General features: G+C 53.3%; 7 protein-coding genes across 7 annotated transcripts; 4 read left to right on the top strand and 3 right to left on the bottom strand.

Annotated features, from left to right (window-relative positions):
• Positions 1-346: 346 nt before the first annotated feature.
• CORC01_11885 (acyltransferase) lies at positions 347-1,424 on the top strand (the record flags this gene model as incomplete). Its single annotated transcript, XM_022623507.1, has 2 exons — positions 347-377; positions 445-1,424. The coding sequence occupies 2 exons, from the start codon at positions 347-349 to the stop codon at positions 1,422-1,424; spliced, it is 1,011 nt and encodes a 336-aa protein (XP_022469975.1).
• Positions 1,425-1,993: 569 nt separating this feature from the next.
• Positions 1,994-3,858, bottom strand: CORC01_11884 (dihydroxy-acid dehydratase; the record flags this gene model as incomplete). The annotated part of the gene is made up of 2 exons (XM_022623506.1): positions 1,994-3,719; positions 3,782-3,858. The coding sequence occupies 2 exons, from the start codon at positions 3,856-3,858 to the stop codon at positions 1,994-1,996; spliced, it is 1,803 nt and encodes a 600-aa protein (XP_022469974.1).
• An 869-nt stretch (positions 3,859-4,727) lies between these two features.
• Positions 4,728-5,741, bottom strand: CORC01_11883 (ATP-dependent Clp protease proteolytic subunit; the record flags this gene model as incomplete). The annotated part of the gene is made up of 4 exons (XM_022623505.1): positions 4,728-5,164; positions 5,237-5,378; positions 5,433-5,462; positions 5,589-5,741. The coding sequence occupies 4 exons, from the start codon at positions 5,739-5,741 to the stop codon at positions 4,728-4,730; spliced, it is 762 nt and encodes a 253-aa protein (XP_022469973.1).
• A 365-nt stretch (positions 5,742-6,106) lies between these two features.
• Positions 6,107-8,296, top strand: CORC01_11882 (uncharacterized protein; the record flags this gene model as incomplete). The annotated part of the gene is made up of 2 exons (XM_022623504.1): positions 6,107-6,647; positions 6,711-8,296. 2 exons carry the CDS (start codon positions 6,107-6,109, stop codon positions 8,294-8,296), a joined length of 2,127 nt encoding a protein of 708 aa, XP_022469972.1.
• Positions 8,297-9,179: 883 nt separating this feature from the next.
• On the top strand, positions 9,180-12,292 carry CORC01_11881 (uncharacterized protein; the record flags this gene model as incomplete). The annotated part of the gene is made up of 5 exons (XM_022623503.1): positions 9,180-9,369; positions 9,419-10,992; positions 11,044-11,366; positions 11,423-11,760; positions 11,820-12,292. The coding sequence occupies 5 exons, from the start codon at positions 9,180-9,182 to the stop codon at positions 12,290-12,292; spliced, it is 2,898 nt and encodes a 965-aa protein (XP_022469971.1).
• Positions 12,293-17,522: 5,230 nt separating this feature from the next.
• CORC01_11880 (uncharacterized protein) lies at positions 17,523-17,651 on the top strand (the record flags this gene model as incomplete). Its single annotated transcript, XM_022623502.1, has 1 exon — positions 17,523-17,651. One exon carries the CDS (start codon positions 17,523-17,525, stop codon positions 17,649-17,651), a length of 129 nt encoding a protein of 42 aa, XP_022469970.1.
• A 765-nt stretch (positions 17,652-18,416) lies between these two features.
• CORC01_11879 (uncharacterized protein) lies at positions 18,417-21,239 on the bottom strand (the record flags this gene model as incomplete). Its single annotated transcript, XM_022623501.1, has 3 exons — positions 18,417-19,689; positions 19,741-19,931; positions 19,983-21,239. The coding sequence occupies 3 exons, from the start codon at positions 21,237-21,239 to the stop codon at positions 18,417-18,419; spliced, it is 2,721 nt and encodes a 906-aa protein (XP_022469969.1).
• Between the last annotated feature and the right edge of the window lie 1,044 nt (positions 21,240-22,283).

The following is a 22,283-nucleotide window of genomic DNA, read 5'->3' as shown; positions in this document are numbered from 1 at the left end:
GAGATTTGTGTCTTGCTGCCCCCAACGGAGAGGAATTCAGTGCTAGGAGACGACAGGGGAAAAAAAAAAAACCGGAGTTGCGTGACACGAGCAAGCAATTCCCGAGTCTCACTCAACTTTCTATCTTCAGCTTCCCCTCTCTCTTCTCTAGCTTGTTGGTTGTTTCCCAACGTACTTGCGTCGATCCGTATCCCGCCCTTAGGACGCCCACCAAACACTCGCAACCGTTGCGATCCGAAACCTCATGTCGCGGTGATCAACCCGCTACTCCCCGCCCCCCTGGTCTACTGGGACTTACACGAACTTCACTTCACATCTTACTGTTACAACTCCACCGCCTCCAACAATGGAGAAGTTTAGCCAGTTCCGCGACAAAGGTAAAGACACCCAACCTAGTCCAAGATGCTAACGGGAGAAGAAGATCGTCGACTAACATCCCACCAGGCTCGGGCATCTCGCCCTTCATCCCCGTCAAGACGACCCTTTCTCCCCTCTCCTCCGTCTTCCACACCTTGCTCTTCTTCGTCCGCCTCCCCATCTTCCTTACTTACGCGGCAACCTATTTCCTATTCCTCCAACACCTCTGCCCCTTCCTCCCCGTCGCCGTCCGCAAAGTCCTCCTCTGGGGCATGATGGGCATCCCGGGAATATGGTGGGTCGACCTCCAGCTCGACGGCGTCCGCCGCGGCACCCTCGCCGACCAACCCCCGCAGCGCTTCCCCCACCCCGGCTCTGTCATCGCCGCAAACTTCACCTCCCCGATCGACGCCGTCTATCTCGCCGCCATCTTTGACCCAATCTTTACAATCTCCTACCCAAACACCAGATCCGTCGAGCGGATCTCCCTCCTCCGCGCCGTCTTCTACGCCCTCTCCCCCGTCCGCTTCGCGCCCCCGCCAGCAACCCGGGGCGCAAAGCTCACCGACCTCGCCGCCCTCCTCGAGCGCTACCCGGACCGCGTCGTCGCCGTCTTCCCCGAAGGAGGCACCACAAACGGCAAGGGCGTCCTCCCCTTCACGCCATCCCTCCTCGCCGTCAGCCCCGAAGTCCACATCTTCCCCGTCAGCATCCGCTACACCCCCGCCGACGTAACGACCCCCGTCCCCGGCCGCTGGTTCAAGTTCCTCTGGGACCTCCTCTCCCGCCCGACGACCTGCATCCGCGTCCGCGTCGCCGAAAGCATCCTCAACTCCTCGGCCGCCCAGACGAACGGCGTCTCGTCCTCCGTTGCCGCCGAGACCGGCTCCTCCGCGCAACGACGACTCGGGGCAGGGGGCGATGCGCCGGTGGCGCTGTCGATCGAGGAACAACGGGTGCTGGACAAGGTCGGCGAGGCTCTGGCCAGGTTGTGTCGGAATAAGCGTGTCGGTCTGACGCTGCGGGATAAGTCTGCCTTTATCGAGGCGTGGAACGGGCGGAAGTGAGCACTCGAAGCAAGCCCCCCCGCCGCCATCATCCGGAGAAAGCAGGGAAGCGAAGGGAAAAGGGATGGTGGTTTTGGCAACTTTGGTGGCTGTCGTGCTTTTACGTTTTAGCTGGGTGTTATTGCATAGCTAGGAGCTTCGGAGGCGCTTTGTTGTGCGATGTTTCCAAATCGTTTAAACGGCAAAACGAAGGAAGGAAAAAAGGAAAGCAGGCACGAGCCGCGTCTGTTTAGTGAGGCCGCTGTGTAAAGATAATCCACTGTGGAACGTTTTGTAGTGTGTTTTTGAAACTGCGTATACCACAAATTTCAAACTCGTCTGCCCATGTATCTGAATGCCTCTCTTACTTTTACACCAACACATGTTGCCAAGTCTATTGGGGACCGTTTGTACGATTAACCACGTAAATAAAACTCCAATTTTGGACTACCTTTTCCGAAGCCGTACAAGAAGATGATGGTATAACAGTGTAGAAGACTCTAGTAAATAAAAAATCCCGCCGCTCCCTTTTGAATCCGCCAAAGAAAATGACAAAAGAAGGAACTTCTCTTCTTCTCTTCAACTACTCGTTAGATGTTGCCGTCCGTCACACATCCAGAGCTAGCGTCGCTGACGAGGGCAGAGTACTTCTTCAGCGTACCCTTGGTATACTTGGGCGGCGGCGCCGTCCACTTGGCCCTCCGCTCCGCCATCTCCGCGTCCGAGACGTTCGTGTCAATGACCCTCTTCTCCGCGTCAATCGTAATCACGTCGCCATCATTCACCAGACCAATCGGTCCGCCCTCCATGGCCTCAGGCACAATGTGGCCAATCAAGAAACCGTGGCTGCCGCCAGAGAACCGTCCGTCCGTCAACAGCGCCACGTCCTTGCCCAACCCAGCACCCATGATGGCGGAACTGGGCTTCAGCATCTCCGGCATGCCGGGACCGCCCTTGGGTCCCTCGTAGCGGATGATGACGACAGTCTTCTCGCCCTGCTTGATCTCGCCCGCCTCCAGCGCAGTAATGAAGCCGTCCTCCTCGTCAAACACGCGCGCCTTGCCCGTGAAGACGAGACCCTCCTTACCCGTGATCTTGCCGACGGAGCCGCCGGGTGCGAGCTGTCCGCGCAGGATCTGGATGTGGCCCGTGGGCTTGATAGGGTTGCTAAAGGGGCGGATGATGGGCTGGTCCTCGGGGAAGTCGGGTGTGCTCGCCACATTCTCCTTCATCGTCTTTCCAGTGACGGTAATGCCCGAGCCGTCGATAAGACCCTCCTTGAGGAGGAACTTGAGCAGGCCGGGGGTGCCGCCGATGCGGTGCATATCGGCCATGACGTACTTTCCAGAGGGCTTCAGGTCGGCCAGGAAGGGCGTGCGGTCGGAGACGGCCTGGAAGTCGTCGACAGTCAGCTTGATGCCGACCGAGTCGGCGATGGCGAGCAGGTGGAGGACGGCATTTGTGCTGCCGCCGAGGATGTTGACGACGACCATGGCGTTCTCAAACGCTTGGCGGGTCATGATATCGCGCGGGCGAATGTCCTCCTTGAGAAGGTTCTTGATGGCCGCGCCAATGTTCTCGCACTCTGCCTTCTTGGCCGGGTCCTCGGCGGGGCTGCTGCTGCTGTGCGGCATGGTCAGACCGAGGGTCTCGATGGCGGTGGCCATGGTGTTGGCCGTGTACATGCCTCCGCAGGCGCCGCTGCCGGGGCAGGCGTTGCGGATGATGTCGAAGCGCTCCTCCTCTGTGATCTCACCGGTGATGTACTGTCCATAGGCCTGGAAGGCGGAGACGATGTCGATAGACTCGCCGCTCTTGCTGCAGCCGGGCTTGATGGTGCCGCCGTAGACCATGATGCTGGGACGGTTGACACGGCCCATAGCGATGGCAACTCCGGGCATGTTCTTGTCGCAGCCGGGCAGGGAGATATTTCCGTCATACCACTGGCCGTTCATGACGGTCTCGATGGAGTCGGCGATGATCTCACGCGACTGCAGTGAGTAGCGCATGCCCTTTGTGCCCATAGAAATGCCGTCAGAGACGCCAATGGTGTTGAATTGGTAGGGGATGAGGCCGGCGTCCTTGACGGACTGGCGGACAATGTTGGACAGGTCGAGCAGGTGCATGTTGCAGGGGTTGCCCTCGTACCAGACGGACGAGATGCCGACCTGGGCCTTGTTCATGTCCTCCTCGGTGAGACCGGTGGCGTACAGCATAGCCTGCGAGGCGCCCTGGGACTTGGGCTGGGTGATATTGGCGGACACCTTGTTCAGGTTGTCGTCGGCGCGTCGGGGCGCGGTGGTGGAGAGGAGACGTCTGCTCGAGCCAGGTTAGCCATTGGGATTTCTGCTATTGACGGGGCTCAATTGGGGTCGTACGCATGGCTGGCAAAGGTAGGACGCCTTGTCGCAGCTCTGAGAGCTTGTGACTGGCGGGCGATGGACCGGGAGAGCATTTCGTCGAGGGTATCGCCGGGAAGCCCCAGGAGACAACGCTGCAGAACGGAACGGGGGGGAGGGAGATGGAGATGCGGGAGGGTGTATAAGAGGGAGTTGACTTGTTCAATTGAGGTCCAATTGATCTCGTTTCCAAATTCTTGCCCGTTTCTTCCTTAAATATTGATGCAAGGTGAGTCACGAAAACAGACGTGCGGTGTAAGAAAGACCCGAGATCACAGGGACAGTCACAGGGACACGGCGACGAAGCGTTGCGAGCGATGGTTTTTTTGGAGCAGCCGCTAGCAGACCGGGGGGGAAACATTTGGGCGATGTCGGCTCGCAAAAATTCTGGAGCTCCCCGCCGAGTGCTCCCCGCATTGAAATACCTTGCCGCTGATTGGCCACAGCTATGGTTCCGCCCCCCAGGTTGAGGTGAGCCACCGGAGTCGGGTGCAAGGTCAGCAAGGTCAGCCACGGTGTGCGATGTCAGGAGTCGCACCACGACCGCAGTATGGTAGCTTGAGTGCAAGAGTTATTGGTGTATTTCATCTGCGATTGAATTTGCCTAGAGTCGCAATTGGTTCTATTGAGGCTATTTCCAAGCCCGTGAGGAACATTGAGTTGCTATGACTTTGCTCTCAACTTTACCTCTTAAGATTACCTCGTGCTTATTTCCGAAAAGCCCGGAACGCTTCCGGTCCCGGACGAGCCCCGTTCTTTTCAGACCGAATCCGCCGGAAGTGGGCCACGGCTACCCGGCAACGCGTGTGATGCCTCCATATTCCTCTCTCCTACAATCGCAGCTCAGCTCCATCGATGGCTTTACAAGACAGGATGTTGCCGATCACGGTTTTCTGCATACCAATCAGATAGACATCCCTTAGGCTTAGGGCTTCGTCTTCTGCTCTTCCGTCGAGTCCTTCTCCTTCAGGTCCTTCTCCTCCCTCCGTGTCAAAATCTCGTCAATGACGCCCATGCTCTTGGCCTCCTCCGCCGACAGGTAGTTGTCGCGCTCCATCAGGTCGTGGATCTCCTCCAGACTGTACTTTTCGTGGCCGAACGACTTGTTAATGTGGCGCTTCATGATATCGTTGATCTGCTTGCGGATGCGCTGTATCTGGTTGGCGTAGATGAGGATGTCGGACGCCTGGCCCTGCGTCCCGCCGAGCGGCTGGTGGATCATGACGGAGCTGTGCGGCAGGGCGTACCTCTTTCCGGCCTCGCCTCCCGTCAAGAGCAGCGCCGCCATGGAGGAGGCGGCGCCGAGGCATACTGTTGATACCGGCGACTTGATATATGTCATTGTATCGTAGATGGCCAGTCCTTCATGTTTTCGTCAGCATTATGCCCCCGCTTATTGCGCCCGCGACCTTCAAATTGTGTGTGTATGCGAACCTGATGATACTGAGCCGCCTGGGGAGTTGATGTACATCGTGATTGCTTTGTCGGGGCTATCGGACTCGAGCCACAGGAGCTGTGCTACTATTGATGCGGAAACAGTATCGTCAATCGCGCCATTGAGGCAGACAATGCGTTCCTATTTTCGTCAGCTCAGTGTGCGCGACAACTCGGGATATTCATGGGATCGAACCTGGAGCAACTTGGAGAAGATGTCGTCTTCCTACGATGTCAGCAGGGGCGGCTCCAATTGCAGAAGCGATCGCGGTACTAACATGTCCTCCAACCATTGGACTGATCAATTAGCTCTGGTGACCTGATTATGTTGAAAGGGTCATGAGTGACGAACCGAAACCTCGGTGATGTAGGGCAGAGGGATGTTTCCGACGAGCGGGCTGCCGCCTCCTGCGACGGGAGGGAACGTGGGGAAGTTTGAAAAGGTCCTGACGTGCCGCCGCGGGACAGCCCTCAAGGCTCGGAATAACGTCCTTTGACTGTTCATGGCTGCGGCGAAGTGCAGGTCGCGTGGTGTTGCAGTGTCGAAGTCGGGGAGCGTGGAAAGATTGCGAAAAGCGGCAATCGACGGCACCAGGGTAGTAGAGTGACGTGCAGAGACCTCACAGCCCGCTAGGATGCTGTCTGGGCCGCCCCCCGAAATCCCATGGGCCCCCCGAGCTCCGAGCTCCCCCACGCGTCCTCGTCTAAAAATTGCCCCGAGGCGCGTAAAGCTCTTTTTTACTTGCGCCGTAGCTGGGCGACTGTCCAACGTCTGTTGCACAACCCAATCAGCAAAACACTTCTTTCGAGAACGATCGTCCAGAGTCGCGACTGTCGCTTTTCTCCGCCGGGGTCCTCCCCGTTTCCGCGATGAAAAAATTCACGGGTGTCCAAAAAGTGGTCTCAATTGCACATCGTCACCGTGTCCCAGCCGCACCGGTCAGAGCCGTGCTCCGTCCCCCAACCAAGTCAAAGGAGGCTGAAAGAGGAGAGGCCCAAGAGAGAGAGGCGCAGGAGGTTGGGGTCCCAAGGGGCAAGGCGGAAAGAAAACGGCCGCGGTTCAAGGACAGGATTGAAGAGGGACTGGGACGTGACGCAGTCGGAAGAGATGTCAAAGTCTATAAGAAGAAGAAGACGGTCAGGACGTCCGCCGGCGAGCTGCCCATCTCGCCCATCATGGACCCCGAGTGGATGAGAGCCCGGACGAAATACAGGATACCCAAGCCGAAGCCTAAATCGAACACTAAACCCAATCCCAGAGGCACCAACAACTACACGGAGGCGAGGCCGGTGAAGAAATACTCGACGACATTATACTGGGACCCCAAAGCCAGAAAGACGAAGATCAGAGTCCACAAAAGCCAGCCGAATGGAGGAAGATTTCGCGTTAAATTAGAACAAAATCCGTACGGTCAGTAGCGGCTCCCTTCGCACTAAGAATTTCGAGCAGATCCTGATAGGAACTGCCCCATAGCCCATGCTCTCGCCTCGCCCGTCCGCTTCTGCCCCGTCACGGCGGCCGTTCTGCCGAAATACTTCCTCCAGAACTTCAAGGCCGTTACGAACCCCGAGACAAAGGACCACTGGTGGATGCCGGGCGACGTAGAAGTCTTGTGGACACAGAAACAGGCCATGGAGGCGTCTAAGAAGCCTGGTAATGTGGAGGATGGGTCAAGGAAGCATCACGAGGAGGAGAACGGATCCAAGAAGCATGACGAAGAGGAGGAGGGCAGCGTTACAGCGTCAGAAACAACACGTCCAGAAAACCCACTCGTGGACCCTCTCTCAGCACAAAGAGAAACGGAACGGCTCTTCCAAAAAGCCCCGTCCGGCTACGTAGTATCCAGGAAACCCATCATCGATTCCATGTCAGGGAAGCGCGGCAAGACGCCCTTCGGAGACCAGTGGAGGACGCTCCTGGGCAGGAACCAAAATGTCATGAACTCCGACGTCCCCAGGCGTCTGGTCTGGCGCGAGGATATGGGCGACTTCGTTCTCGAGAACATGCGCAAGAACATCATGAAGTACATCACCTACTACGTCGAGATGGACGAGCAGAAACGGTCGTACATCGAGCCCCTCAAGACATGGCAAGACGTGCACGAGTCGGAGAAGCGGAGCTGCCTGCTGTGGCATCAGGGAACAGACAGTTCCGCGTGGGAGGAGCGGGTGAAGCCGTTCGCCACTTATGACGTCCCAGACGCAAAGTACGAAAAAAGCCTGCCCATCTACGATCTCAGGCGGCTCTTGGGTGTGGACTACTTTGCGAAGCTGATGGAGATACCCATGTTCCGCGACGGGTCGCTGTTCGTCGTCAAGAAGAAGCGGTCGATCCCGCTGCAGCTGTATCTGTGGAAGCTAGAGGCGTACATAGCTGAGCACCCCTCCGCAAAGGAACTCGCCGAGAAGGCTGAGAGTAAGCAGAAAGCAGACAGAGAGAGGGTAGAGGCCGAGCGCCGGGAGAAGCTCGAACAGGAGCAGATCAAGCTGGAGGATGAGACCAGAGAGGACTACTTGCGGGCCAAGGCCGAGCGGGAACAGATTATCAAACAAAGAATCGAACAGGAGATGCGCGACTTCGACAAGCCCAAGGGCAAAACACCAAAGGCAAAGCGCAAAGTCAAGTCTGCGACCAGAAGCATAATTATGCCCACAGCTACAGCCACACCCATGACCAAAGCCGACTTCACCGTCCAGCTTATGGCGAAACCTCAAGCCGAATCTACACCAAAGTCTTGGTGCAACTCCGTCATCAAATCCATAGCCCCCAGGAAGCTCAGTAAAAAGGCCAATGTCGACTCGCAAACCACGGCCATAACTAAGGCCGGATCTCCACCTCAACCTTGGGGCAGCTCCGCTATCAAACCCAAAGCTACCGCCAAGGCCATCAACCAGGCCGGTTCAACTACACAGTTTTCGGCCAAATCTAAACTCGAATCAATACCCAAACCTGCCAGCAACACAGCCAGTACCATAACCAACGCGGATGCCAAAATCGCAGCGCAACCCGTAGCCGAAGCCCCAAAGTCAAAGGTGAAGCTAATGAAGCCATTGTGGTAGACACGAACGATTTGCTCTCCCATCCAGGCAGGTCGCGAGGAGACCAACGGGAGTCATTTTGGGAAATAAGGAAGGGGTCAGCGGCCAATGTAGGATAGAGGGCAGTAGCAAAGGGAACGGGCTATCGTTCCCATCTAAGAAGGTGTGATCAGAGTTGAGAACTTGAACTGGAACCATATACCCAAGACGGGAGGCGCTTCCTTGACGTCTCGAATTGTAGGAAATACCCCAATCAGCATTATAATCAAGAATATCATCAATTGTGTGACAGGAAGGTGGTGTCGAGACCACTTCAGCGTGTTCCTTGGTCCGAGTGACCTTGAGATGTTCCAACATCAAGTCAACATGATATATGAGTAAAAGCTGCTAGACCAGGACACTATCAGTCTTTTTGACCCTTTCTCATTTGTCTTAATGACCGCGGTGGAACATCACAGCCAAGCGGAGGACGACTTCCACGGACGATATCTTCAAGGACACCGAGAGCGAAGCGACAGGAGGAAGCGGCTTTTCTGGCCTTCTTGCCTCGGGTCTTCATACATGGCTGTGGTATCGCCTTCCCGTTCTATCTCGTGCGGCATGCCTCGTTCCTGCTTGCCTCATAACCCAGCTCCGTATTGATCCTATAAAAACCCCCATACTGCCTCACGCAGCTTCAACTTTACATCTTCATCAACAAACCCTACGCTTGCACGCTTCATCAATCTTCTTTACTTCCAATCTTCACACTTTCAAACACCAAAGATATCAAGATCATTTTCCAAAGTCGCCACTCACTCTCTTTACTCAGACAAGTTCTACTCAAACTTTTTCCAGTCCCTCTTTGCGCCTATTGTTCAACCTCAAGCATTTCACAGCGAGACAACAGACATCTTACTTCAAGATGGCGGACATTTCCGAGCTGACGGATACCACTAATGGATCTGTCCTCACCAACATCGGTGATCGAGTCAGGGTGAAGGAGAAAGCTCGCGATGTCGGTCTTGCCCTACTTCAGGAGATACCAAAAGTTCTCCAACCCATTTCGAACCGCAATCACAAGCAAGATGTGAAAGACTGGGAAACTAACCTCCGTAAGGCTTACTCGCACCTTCTTCCAGGGCTTGCTGACTCTTTTGCCAGAGAACTTGAAGCGTACATCTCAGTCTCGAGAAATCCTCGTCGGTATCCAAGGCGAAACAGGCCTTGGGAAGAGCTCACTGCTTAACGAGCTTCTCCGGTGTGATATTGTCCCCACGTCCCAAGAGGAGGCTTGCACAGCAGCCGCATGTATCTACAGATACAACCATGAAGTTGGTGGAAACAAGCGCTATATGGCTAGGATCACGTTCAAGAGTTGGGCCACTGTGGAAGCTGAACTAGATGGCCTTAAGGAAGAGCTTTTAGACTCCGACAATCATCATGAAGCTCAAGACGACGATCCAGACTATGACGGAGGTTATAATTACTACATCGATCAGCACATCCACATGGTTTGCGCTTGGTCTGGTCTGAATGGAGAAGATATCCAAAGACTATCATCAATTGAGATCATGCAGAAGGGTAACTTCAACAAGATTCGCGGCCGAGGAACTCGATGGACCAGCGACGAGAAAACTTGCGAGAAGACCATCACGGCTCCAAATGGCAACCAGTTCAAGAAGATTCTTAAGCTGTACGCAGAAAGCTCAAATCTCAGATCACACCAGACTCAGTACTGGCCTTTGGTGGAACAGGTTGAGGTCTACTTGAAGGCTCCGATTCTCCGTCATGGAATCAAACTTGTGGATCTCCCGGGTACTCAGGATGCTCTAGCTTTCCGGGCAGAAATCGCAGAGACGTTTCAGGATCGGCTGATGAAGCAAATTTTTGTCACTCCGGCATCCCGCGCAGGAGACAACAAGGCAGCTGCAGACCTCATCTTCACGGAGAATGACTTGATGAAGTTTCATCTAGACAACAAGTTCAAGTCCAACTCCCTCTGTGTGGTGATTACCAGGATCGATGACATCAATACCAGAAATGCCACTGAAGAGTTTCCCACTGAGGAGATTATAGAGCTGCACGCCCGTCTGAGAGGTCCTCCACCCGAGGAGTCTGAAGATGAGGAGTTTGGCTCCGATCCCGAAGACTATACTCGAGTGCATTTCAATCACAGCAGCAATAAGCGCAAGTCTACTTCCGCTACTTCAAAGAATGTCAAGAGACAGAAAAATGACTCACATGAGGCTGATGAGCCCCGCACGACGACTGGGCGGAGTGAGGCGCAGAAAGCAGGAAAAGAGGCAATGGAAGAGGATGAATCTCTGCTGACCTATCTTTGCATTCAAGAACGGAACCGCAGAATGGTCCAGAACGTTGCTGGAAGCCTGCTGAAGGCCGCAGAGAAGCACTCATCGTCTGAGGCTATTGCCTCATCGATACCCGCGGTCTTCCCGGTAAGCAGTCACGCCTATAATGAGATCAAGAATGGCAGAGAATTCAAGGGTTTCCCGGACACCGACTCTACAGGTATTCCAGCTTTGGGTTCCTGGCTTGGCGATATATCTCTACCCATCAGGGAGGAATGGGTGGATAACGATATCCACCATATCCAGGTGCTCTTCGATGCAGCGTATGGATGGACGCATGATGATTTCAATACTCTGCCCACTCTAACTACAGATGAGATAAAGAAAATTCGACAAGCCGTTCAAGATATCAGCGATAGTTTCAAGGTAGGTTTACTCCTGTCACGAGAACAAAATAGCGTTGCTAATCTATCACAGCACATTACAAAGGACCTGAGAAGAAAGATACAAAGCCAGCTGATCTGCATGAAGCCATTGCGTAAGAAGAATCTCAGAAATTCGGCTCAAATCAAGACCGATGAAACTGGAGAAGCTCAATTGGAAAGATCATTCAAAAACCTCGCGCATTCCGTCAAGGGGTGGGAGAAGAAGAACCCGAAAGGACATGCTTCTTCCGCGGGTAAAGACGAGAAGTTGCACTGGACCACCTACAAGGCTTGTACCAAGAGATGCGGCAGTCTCTATAGGCCTGTTCCGAAGAGGGGTGTCGCGCGACGGAACATCAACTGGATGGCAGATGTGTAGGTGCTTCCCACGCACTGCCCTTGATTTTCATCGAGAGCTAATTTGGGAACAGGCACACATCATTTTGGCGAGGTCATCATGAAAAGTGGCAAACCGCGTTCTCACGAGTCTTTCCTACGATCAAGAACAAGGTTAGGGGAACGGTGCACGGGGAATTTGATAAATGGATCAAGCTTTTCGAGAGCAGCGAGGAGCTTCCAACCCCATTCCTGCACATGGTCAGGAAAAACTCTTACAAGATGGAAAACATCTTCCTATTATTCACGGACAAAATCTTGACCAGCATGAACACCCTTCGCCACAGGGCTTCGAGAATGTCTAAAATTGACGTTCTGAGCACGCTGGCTAAGGAAATGAAGCCGGGTTTCGAAGCGGCGTTCAAGAAGAAGGGTATGGTCTCGTTTTCCCATGAACCATTCGAAGAGACATGGACACTGACTCTCAAGTAGGCAAAGGAATCATGAAGAAGCAGTCGGAAGAGATTTCCAAACACGCAACTAACGTGGGCCTAGCCATGTTTGAGACAGTGCGCGACGACCTAGAAAGGAAACTGAGGCACGAAGTACACGAGGTGGTTCTCGCCACCAAGGGTCATTGGGATGATCCCAAGGACGGATGCGGCGCTATGATGCGGAAGGAGTTCAAGCGCATCGCTACTCGTCTCTGCGCCAAGAGAACCATGAAGAACGAGGACAATAGCAGCAACGAGGAGACCGAGAAAAGGCTTGTCGATCTTATTAGCCTCTGGCGAAAGGAATGGCATTCGGTACAATCGCGGCTTCCTCAGGCTGCACCATTGGTCGTTTTTGATGACCACGACGATGATGAGATTGACGAGTTTGCCAAGGAGGATGAGATTGCTGAGGCAAAGGCGCGCGATACGATTGTTCCCAAGACAGAGCCTGATGAACACAAGGATTGATTGGCACGCGGAGCATTTGGAGGAGGCACCTAAGTACGCGGCAGATGTGGTTTGCTTTGCTTTTCGTCTTTTCTCTTTTGCAGTTATTTGACTTTGCTTTGCTTGATATTACATTTTCGGGACGGGTGGAGTCAAGTTGGAGAGGGAGAGTCTGAGAAGCAAGCCGGCCTCCTTTCTGGGAGGCGAAGTTGCTCAGTAGTCTCTTGCTCCTGCTACCCAGCGGCATGGTTTCGTTAGCATTTGGATTTTAGATAGTCATAGATTCCTCGAATCGAGGTAGCGTAGCTTTTCGCATAAACGAAGAAAATTCTCCGCTCAAAACACTCGCTCTTTTCTTGCATATCTGAAATGACTGTGAGGACATGACTTCTCGGCCACTTATATCTGCCCCTATCCAAAGCTGCAGCCTGTCTCACCCAATGACACTTGCATTCGGAATACGAAAAGCATCTTGAATGATACAGGATCCCTTCAAGTAGCCTCCTACCGGAATCACTTAATTTGCGGCTTTGCCAAATCCTCAAAGATCACCCCAAATTGCCACGAGTGCTCGGCGGAGAAAAAACGATGAAAGCCCTGGAAAAGGCCATCGAGCCAGCAACTGGAATGCTGCAACTTTCCAAAGCTCATCATCCCCAAGTCCCTGCCCCACTGCTTAGAGTCCCGTCTCTTGCCCAGTGCCCACCCCATCTCTGCACGTCTTCCTGCCCCACGCGACTCAAATCTCACGAGACCCTCGCCCTCCACAACGACCCCACGCACAAGCAACAAGAGTCCTCTTCGTTGCTCTCGTCCCCAACCAAGTTGTTCCAGCATCACAGGAAACAGCAACAACAAGCGCCGATGGTTTAGTGGTAAAATTCTCCGTTGCCATCCAGCAGCGTCGGGGAGCCGGGGGTTCGATTCCCCCTCGGCGCATTTCTTTTGTCTTTTTATTATCACCAGGGTCCCATTTGATGAATGAAACATTTATATATGTACAGCTGCTGCTTTAGGTACTGGAAACCTTCAAGTATGTATGTTGTGGTGGGTATGGGGATGCTGGACATGGCGAGGAGCTCATAATTCAGGTTTTGAGGGTCATCTTGTATTTTGATCCAGGTAAGCTGGGAGTTGTTTTGTTCAGCGATCTTCCCGTTTTGATGGCCTTATGGAGGAGGTTGCTGAGGGCCACATGGACATGGGAAGTGCGAAACATTTGAAGACGTGCATGCGAATGCTTGGTGATCCGCCCCAGGAGTGAGGAAGACGGACAACCGCCGGCTAGCATGTGAAGGATCACTAAAGTTTTGATGTGTGCCTGACCACCACGTCCTCTGCTGGGTTGCTACCAATTTCAATAATACGAGTTGATTCGAATCGGAAGCTGTCTGGCGGTGACATCTTTGGTATGCATACGCATGTCGATTAACGGTAATTACGTCTAAGCTTATCGACGGCCCCATCGGAAGCGAACACGATGCTTGAAGTCTCATCTCCCAAGACATGAAGAATGAGTTTATACAACTCAAAATGAAAGATCAAGACCATGTTTCTAAACAGAACAAAGTGGTTGTATTGCAGCGAGTCCCCATTCATCAACACTATAACACTGCCGGGCTTTGCGGTATCCCATGTTCAAAGTTACAGCTAGCTGCATCGTCTGGAAGTGGGTTGCATATCAATGTTGGTAAGCCAGATATGTACTTAGTCACTTCGTGAAGCTCTTGTCGGAGCCAAGGCACTGGCTGTAAGCTGACATCACCGCAATATTTCTTCTCGTGTACAGTCACCGTACCCCGCACTTTGCTGAATATCGTTGCTTCTGATGACTCGGCCTACCTCACGTTATCCACCTTGGCTCCCTCACGTAGGGGTCCAATGCTGAAACTCCATCACTCATCTTCATCCCATAAAGCCACCACCACGGCAAAGTGCCTCATCTGCCGCTACAACAACACAAGCGGCGCGGCTCAATGGGATACCTGCGGCGCAACGCCAGCATCAATCGTGTATGGATGACATACTCCTGTAGTATCTGTAGCTGGGAACTAACATACCGAGTCGTAGTGGACGATTAAGTCAGAGGCAAGATGTCAAAAGTCAAGGCTTGGAGAATGTTATTTTACGTAGGAAGGAGTCGTAATGCTCAGAATACAAATAGTTACCACTGTCTAGGTAAAAAACGTGTAGTTGCTTCTTAACATTGTTCTCTTGAGAGATGCAGAGATGTTCAACCACACTCATCTAAGACTTTGAAACGCAATCAGTATGGTCATACACATTCTACTTGGATCAAGTTCGCATTGAGGAACTCATCGCTTCGCTCAGACGGCATGGAAATATGATTTTCTAGGCTATAGACACTGCGACTGCATGACTGAAAGTGACTTGGCGTTAACGGTCATAATCAAACGACCATAGACCTCGAGGAAATTCAACGAGACATAAAGACCGTAGTCTTTCTGGCTTGACATTTGGGTATCAAGTATAATCTGGACGATAGACTATAAACGTTTCATTCTGCGTCCGGCACTTTGCTAAAAGTGAAAGGCACCACGCCATTACCAGGATCGATAACCCGAATTGGAAGTCTTGAACGAATGCCTGGCACCTCAACACTAGCCCCCACATCCAAAAACGCCCCAGGGTGCTGTGCTCGAAAATATATACGATTCGGGAAACTTATCCCGGCACTCTTCGTCGATACATTGAACAAGTATCATGAACCTCTTCTACCTTGCCGCAAAAAACGGCTCTCTTACTAGCACCCGCCAAAACAGCAGGCACCGGAAAGCCCCTGGACATCGCCCGCGAACCGCTCTCACATGGAAAAAAAACCCACAGACGTGATCGACAACGTGCATCATCCAAACCCAAACCACGTTTACGGGTTTCTCATGCGACGTGTATCCCAAGTCTTTTGCTAATCATCCCAGCCCAACTCGGCCCAACTTGAAGCCGACACAACCCTCTCAGCCCTAGCAGATGACAACCTCAGACTAAAACTCTCCAAGAATATCTCCCCCCCCTCCATCTTCATGCTCCCTCAACCAATGATTAGCTACATGTATCAATCCAAACCCCCAAGCCGCGCTCGCTAAGCGCGGAAGGATCCGAGAGAGGCTGACCAGACCCTGATCCAAAGAAAAGCACATTCACTCGCCAGGGGTGGAACTCAGCTGCCACTGCCAGTGGGCGGGCTCCTCTTATTATTATATCAGGTTTCCAGCCTTCACGCGACAAGAACCGAAACTTCGAAAAGGATCACATGCAGTACCACAGTCAACTTTGTAGTAATTCAACACTCATAATAATGACCCGCGTATCCTCCCTCTCCGCATCTTGACCCAAATCCCAGCAAGAAAAGCACCAATGAGATAGAGTAGACATGATAAGCGCGAGTCGGAAACACGGACGCATCAGTCAGAAAAGCAAGTTCACCATGTCACATGCAACAATGGCGAGAACGTTATCTCTATTTCACCTACATCTAATGAGTATGAATTACATCTCTTAAGATACTCGCGCCCCGCCATCTTTGATCGATCGCCAGCATCCATATCTGGAAAAACCACCCTTTCCCGCCGGGTCGAAGAGGAAAACTATACCAAAGTATTCGTACCTTGGGTAATTCCCTATCAGATTCTGACCTGGCCCAAAAAATAACTGAAACAGTCGGCGGGGCGGACATGGATTTCATAAATCGGTAAGAAGGGCCAGAAGCATGGCTCACCTACTGCGCCTGATATAAAAAAAACAAAATTTCAAAAACATCAAAAAAGAAGAACTCTTGATAAACGAGATCATCAGACGAACCCAAAAAGCTTCATCAAAGCACCTACCATTCCGCGACTCCAGCAAACGTGTTCACCTCGAGACGCAACCCTCTAAATCGAGTAAATGCCCATCAAAAGCTTGTCATCTCATGCACACCCAACATCAAACGGGGTGTATGTGGGACGGGATGACCCTACATGATACATCCTCCAGGTAGGTATCCGTTCGGAAAGTGTTAGCTCTCTCAAATCAAGCATTCATTCGACAAGGTATCCCAAACGTAGGAATCAAAATCCTCCAACAACGGTCACCCCTACTTGTCAACAGTTGTCTGTTCCGGCAGGCAAGCAAACATTTAGTACATGGGTAGGAGAGGAAAGGGAAGGGGGGGGGGGGGTGGGGAGAACTCGGAGAAACCACCCAACAAACAAAGAAAATATCGATCGCGGCAGATGAACCAACAAAGAAAGATAGTGCGAAGAGCGGAAACCACGCAAGGGGCTCTGTGGACAAAACGAACAATGAACCAACAAAAAAGGCAAGCAGACATGCGACTTGCGACTTGCAACAGACAGACCAAAGGACAAAGCAGAGCAAAAGCACTTGGCAAGTGCACGGCAAATGCTCAAAGCCTGAATCGCACACCCGCAGCAACTTCTTGCAAGACCTCTCCCCCCTCCACCCCGGTCAGGATACAGGCTGGCACACACACTTTCTGATTCCAACAGGTCTGGTTCTATCCGTAGTATTTGTTTGTTTAGTGGAGGCTATCTATCCCTTCCCAATTCTAGACCCCCTTCCCCCCTTCGTCCCGACTCCCAGCCCTCGACACGGACAAACACTGGTGGTGGGTGTGGGACAGTGCGGGTTCGGGCCCTCTCCGTTGCCTCGCAGATGCCGGCGGCTGGAGAGACTCGGCCAGAGCAGGGATTGGTGAAGGTGAGGAAGACATTGGACGGAAATCCCGGCTTGGCAGAGAATCGACGGAGAAAAAAGAAAGGACGGGCATGTCTCCGCAGCACACAACCCCGGCTATCTCGGTCGGTCTCCATGAATTTGCTTTGCCGACCGCGATCATGACTCTCACGAAATGTCGACCGACAACAAACTTGCCTAGTACCTATTCCGAAGAATTTGCGAATAGGCGGTAATGTCGCTCCGATTCAATGTGGCTACGAACTCAGGACCAGGAGTGCCGGACTATCATCAACACCTCCCGACCCAACCGGGCTCTTCACAGCCGCCGTCCCGGAGCATACCGAAACCGACCTGACGGCCAAGCGGCCAAGACTAGGTAGGCGAGACGCAAGAGAGAACCTCCTGGGCAGGCGAATCCGATTCAGGCTCGACATGAAAACCCACCTCATCACTCCATCTGCAAGGGCATGGCTGGGCTTCCTGCATGCAGCTGCATGTCCTCCGGCGGGGGAACCGCCACACTGCCTGAGATATCTGTGATGGGAATCCGCAAATGGGCGCAAATGGGCAAAAGTGGGAATTCTCTTATCGCGTAATGCCCGCCGCCCCAGAGCCTCGGAAACGCTGCCCCCCCTCCTCCTCGTCGAGCTCGGCTCCGTACCCGTGCTCGAAAGTCGTGTAGATCAGCCCGTTCAGGGCACTCGGCTCGGTTGGTTGGGCTCTCAATTTCCCCCGTTTCGGTTTGGCGCGCCGCTCGTCTGTCCACACTCGCTCAGTCCCTTCATCTTACTTCAACCACCCTGTCACCAGTCTACCGTAACCTCCAGGCCATCTTATTCGGAAGAAACTCAGTCGTCATCAACTTTCTCGGGGAAATTCCATCACGCTTTTGAAATCGTTTCATCTTTCGTCTCTCCATTCGTCGCTGGAACTAATCTCCGCCTCTCTTCGCGCGTCTCATGGTATCGGGGTTCGTCCTCTGCCTGCTCCTTTCTTCGTGCGTCAAATGCTATTGTACAATTCTGTCATTCCGTAAAAAAACGTCTGCTCGCTGTGTGTTGGAATCGGAAAGCCCCTCCCAGACGCCGGCCATGACATATCATCCATGGTGTCATGCCCTGACCCAAATACTCCAAGTAATTAATCCAAAAATCCCTGCTCTGTGTGTGGCCTCTGAGGTATCATTGATCCCAATCCTGACAACCCGTGGTAATCGCCTTCGTTTGCCTGCTCGAAGGGGCGTTTTTTTTGTTTTTGCGGCCGTCGCATCGTAGCGTCCTCTTCTCGAATCAATAAATAAAAAAATATTATGAAAAGTAAGGAGTGCCACTTGTCCGTGGCTCGACTAACGGCTGAAGCGGTCTCTATCAAACAGGTCGATGCGCTTCGCCAAAGAAAGTTGCCTAGTCGGTCAAAGTCCCTGCTACGCAACACTTTGCCCGCTCGATTAAATGAGCGAAAACTTGGAAGCAGGCATGTGCCCCAAGGCTGCTGCTAGGGCCGAATGCGAGTCGGGGGCATGCTCGGTGTAGTGCATATCTTCCTCGAAGTAAGGCAGCACCTTGATGCCGCAGTGTTGCTGGAAGAATTGAGTCCCGATGTCGTACCGCTCCCTGCATCGTCTTTCCCACGGATCGATCTTGAGGGGGCTGTGGTAACAAAAGGTATTGTGTTCGGCGCCCCGCACTGGAAAGACGAGGCCGCCCTCCTTGATCGCCGTCCACAGTTCCAGGGCTTCCAGCCTCGTGTTGTCGGCATTAGGCCAGGCTGCCTGCATCAGCTGAACAACAGCGTATCGCAGGGCCAGAGCCTCCCCACTGGCCTGCCCGTGGCGGCCTGCGATTTGCCTCCGTAGCGGCTGAAGTTCCGAGAGAAGTTTCTCAAGCCTCTCGGGATTGGCGTGATTATAAAAGATGGCCAGGTCGATCCACGTCCTGGCTACATAAGGGTGACGCCGTCCGTAGATGGCTTCGAGTTCTTCGGCGATGGTGGGAATGCAGCCCCAGACAAGCTCCGATAGCGTGATCGGCCCGTGTTTCTGTTGCACTTCGTACAGGGTAGAAAACGTCTGTCGTAGAGGATGCGAGCGTTCAAAGTTCGTCGAAGAATATGCTGCCAGATATTTGCAAAGGGCAGTCATCATGCCCGCATCGCGATGCACCATTCCCAGAAGAAGTTCCTTGATGCCTTGTGGCGATAGCTGTTTGAGATCCATCTCTAGTCGTTTAAAAGCCTTCATTAGTTGATGACCGCCTGCATCGTGTTCGCCCATTTCGAATTTCTTGTTCGCGTCAGCAAACATGTCACTCGACCCAGCGCCCCATAGCATGATCGATGTCCACCCGACCTGCTTGTCAATTTCGACCTCGAACTGGCGGCAATGCAAAAATGCTTTCCGCATATTCCCAACAATCGTCTCCTGCGCTCGGAGCAGGTCTGGTGATCGCAGATAGCCCGGAGCGGGCGGCGGTGTCGGTGTACGACATCGCACATATGACGGGAGCTGAGCTGGCGTTTCAAAGTCGACAAGATCGTACTCCGTCACTCCTTTCCTCTTGAGATACGTGCCCAGGTTGACCACCCTGCCGTTGCGTACGAATTCGGATACTTTGCCCTCGGCGTCGCGTTGGAACTTCATAGAAAGTAGCCTCTTCACTTCGTCCTCGGTGTTGTTCTTCACAAAGCCCCATTGAGAGAATCTAGTTTTGTACATTTTCGGCCTACGACAGTGAGATAAGATAAGGGGGTGTTGATCCGGAATAGAAACTCACGTTGCTTGGAAGCCATACTGGTCCGCCATGATCTGCATGACCTCCTTTAGAGGACGACGCTCTTCCAGATACAGATGTTTGATGGTCGTCTTGAAAGACTCCCATGCCTCAGCAGGAACCTGCTCCCGTGATGGCCGACTACCCGTCACGGGTTTTGGCGTGGGGGCAATACTGGGTGCTCGGGCGTGACCCTGCAAGATGATTAGATGGAACCTTTTTTTCAAGACCAGGAAAGAGCCTACCGGGAATGATGTGGGAGGCGGAGGGCCGAAAGGTGTTTGCATCCCACTCGGAGTACCGGGGATGAGGCTCGGTGCCGGCGTCGGCGCTGGGCTGAACGTCGACGTTGCTGGGCTAAAGGGTGTGGGAGCAGGACTAAAGGCAGCAGGTGGCGGGCTGAAGGCGTTGGTATTCGGAGGTGGACTGAAGGTGTTCGTGGTTGGTAGAGAGCTGAAGGCGTTTGCAGGGGAGCTAAAGGTGTGAGTAGGACTGAAAGTCGTTGCTGACTGACTGAAAGCATTGGATTGAGAAGCGAAGGATTTGGACGCTGCGCTGAATGTGTTTGTTTGGGGACTGAAGTTGCTGAAATTGCTTGCTTGGGTTGCTTGGGTTGCGAAGTGCTTGGTTGTTGTATTGTTGAAATCATTCATCGGCAAGTTGAAGGCATTTGACTGAGACGTAAACCCCTTGTTCGATGAGTTGATAAAGGGATCCAGTTGACTAAAGTCAGCAGGTTGTTGCTGTTGTTGCTGTTGTGGCTGTTGGTGTTGATACTGCTGAGCCTGATGATGATGGACTTGAGGAGGAGGCGCGGGGTTTGAGGGACCGGCAGCTGTAGTGATACGACTGTTTCCATCACCAAATCTTGCATCCGGGGTGAACAATGGAATATTAGAGGGTGCGCGATCCAACACTGGCTTCGTATGCCTGGGCACTGGAGGACGATGTGATTCCGGAGCTCGGAAGAAATTGGGCGTGGCTGGGCTGTGAGCGACCGGACTTGTGATTCTACTCATTCCTGAAGAACTCATGTTTGCCGTGCTGCCGTGCATGTTGCTAAAATGTGCTGACGACGGGCTCGCAATTGATGGGCTTGCCATTGAACTGGCTGGACTCATGACCCTACTACTGCTTGGCGGTGCGGCGCGAATCCCCTCAAAGCGCGCAATCAGGTTGGACACTCCAGCGGGAGAACTAAATTCATCGAGTTCCATCCCCTCGTCTTGCTGCGGCACGTTGTTCATCGAAGTCCCGATGTCGAAGCGCGCGTGCTGCTGCGCGCTTGGTGAGGTCCAGTCCATCGATGAGTCGAAGTCCCTCCGGACGGGCTCTTGTTGCGGTGGCGGACATGTCGACGGACCGCCAAAATTGAGCGGAACACCAAACCTGGAATATGGTTGACCGGATGTGTTGAGGGCAAGGCGACCATGGTGACTGCCTCCATAGTCTGATCCAGAGGGAAAACCGCGGGGTGGTTTGTCCCCAGAATGATTGAACATCTCGGCCGCGTCCCGCGTCCCCCGTGGAGCAGAGGTTCGGACCGCTGGCTAAAAAGATGTCAAGACTCGGGACGAGTCAAAGCTCCTCGGTAGGACAAGTGCCTCGTGTCGTCGTCGAATGCGATTCATCCAAGAAGCCCAGCGCGCTGCCCTGGTGGCAAGCATCAATTGCCCGTCAAATGGAGGGGGTGCCACTGGGCCTTCAAATGAAAGACGAGAGCGTGGGAGGAGACCAGACAAAAGTGCCCATGATCGTCGCCACATAAAAGAGAAGGTCTCGGTCTCTCTGGTTGCCAAGTTAAAAATAGAGCGGCAGAGTAGAAAGCGTCATGGTCCGGTATGGGTAACGAAAGGGTTCGAAAAGATTAAAGACTGACTGAAGGGTCCCCGACAGTTGACACAGGTCAGGACGGGTCAGGAACAGACAGGTCGGATTAGGATAGGACGGAAGCCACAGATGGAACTGAACTGGCGGCACGACAAGCAATGTTGTCTTGTGTGGCAGAGAGAGATATGGGGGAATGGGGGATGGAGGAGCCGTTGCTCCAGGCCACTTCGTCCTTTCAGTTTGGGCCGGTAAAGTGGTAGGGCCCCCGCTCCCTCCCTCCCTCGCTCTCTCTTTCTCTCTCTCTTCGTCAATAGAGACGAAGACCACTTTCCGATGTTGAACTGGCATTGGTCGGCCGTCGCCAAGTTCCTCCGTGTGGTGAAAGCTGCAGGCAAAAGTTCCTTCGCGTAATTTCCTCAACAAGGAAAGCGAGCGTGGCACATGGGTAAAACAAGCCCGTATCCCGTCCCTTCGGGACTCTCTTTTCCAGTGATAAGAGGGCCTCCTAGCAGCCAGAACCGTAGCTGGGTCCGTGGAAGGGAGGGGGTAAAGAAGCGTTACATGGCCAATGGCTGTTCAGATGGTCTGGCAGTCCGGGCGTCTGCTAAACGAATGGGGAACCATTCACAACGCCTTTTGCTGGTCGGAGCGGGCGCTGTCTACCAATTCGACCGAGAGAAGCAAGACGAGTTGGGGGGAACCATCGATGGCGGATG

Source organism: Colletotrichum orchidophilum (assembly GCF_001831195.1).
Source record: "Colletotrichum orchidophilum strain IMI 309357 chromosome Unknown Scaffold_136.1, whole genome shotgun sequence".
Classification (NCBI taxonomy): domain Eukaryota; kingdom Fungi; phylum Ascomycota; class Sordariomycetes; order Glomerellales; family Glomerellaceae; genus Colletotrichum; species Colletotrichum orchidophilum.
Note: the sequence above shows the minus strand (reverse complement) of the source record. Positions and strands in the feature narration are given on the sequence as shown.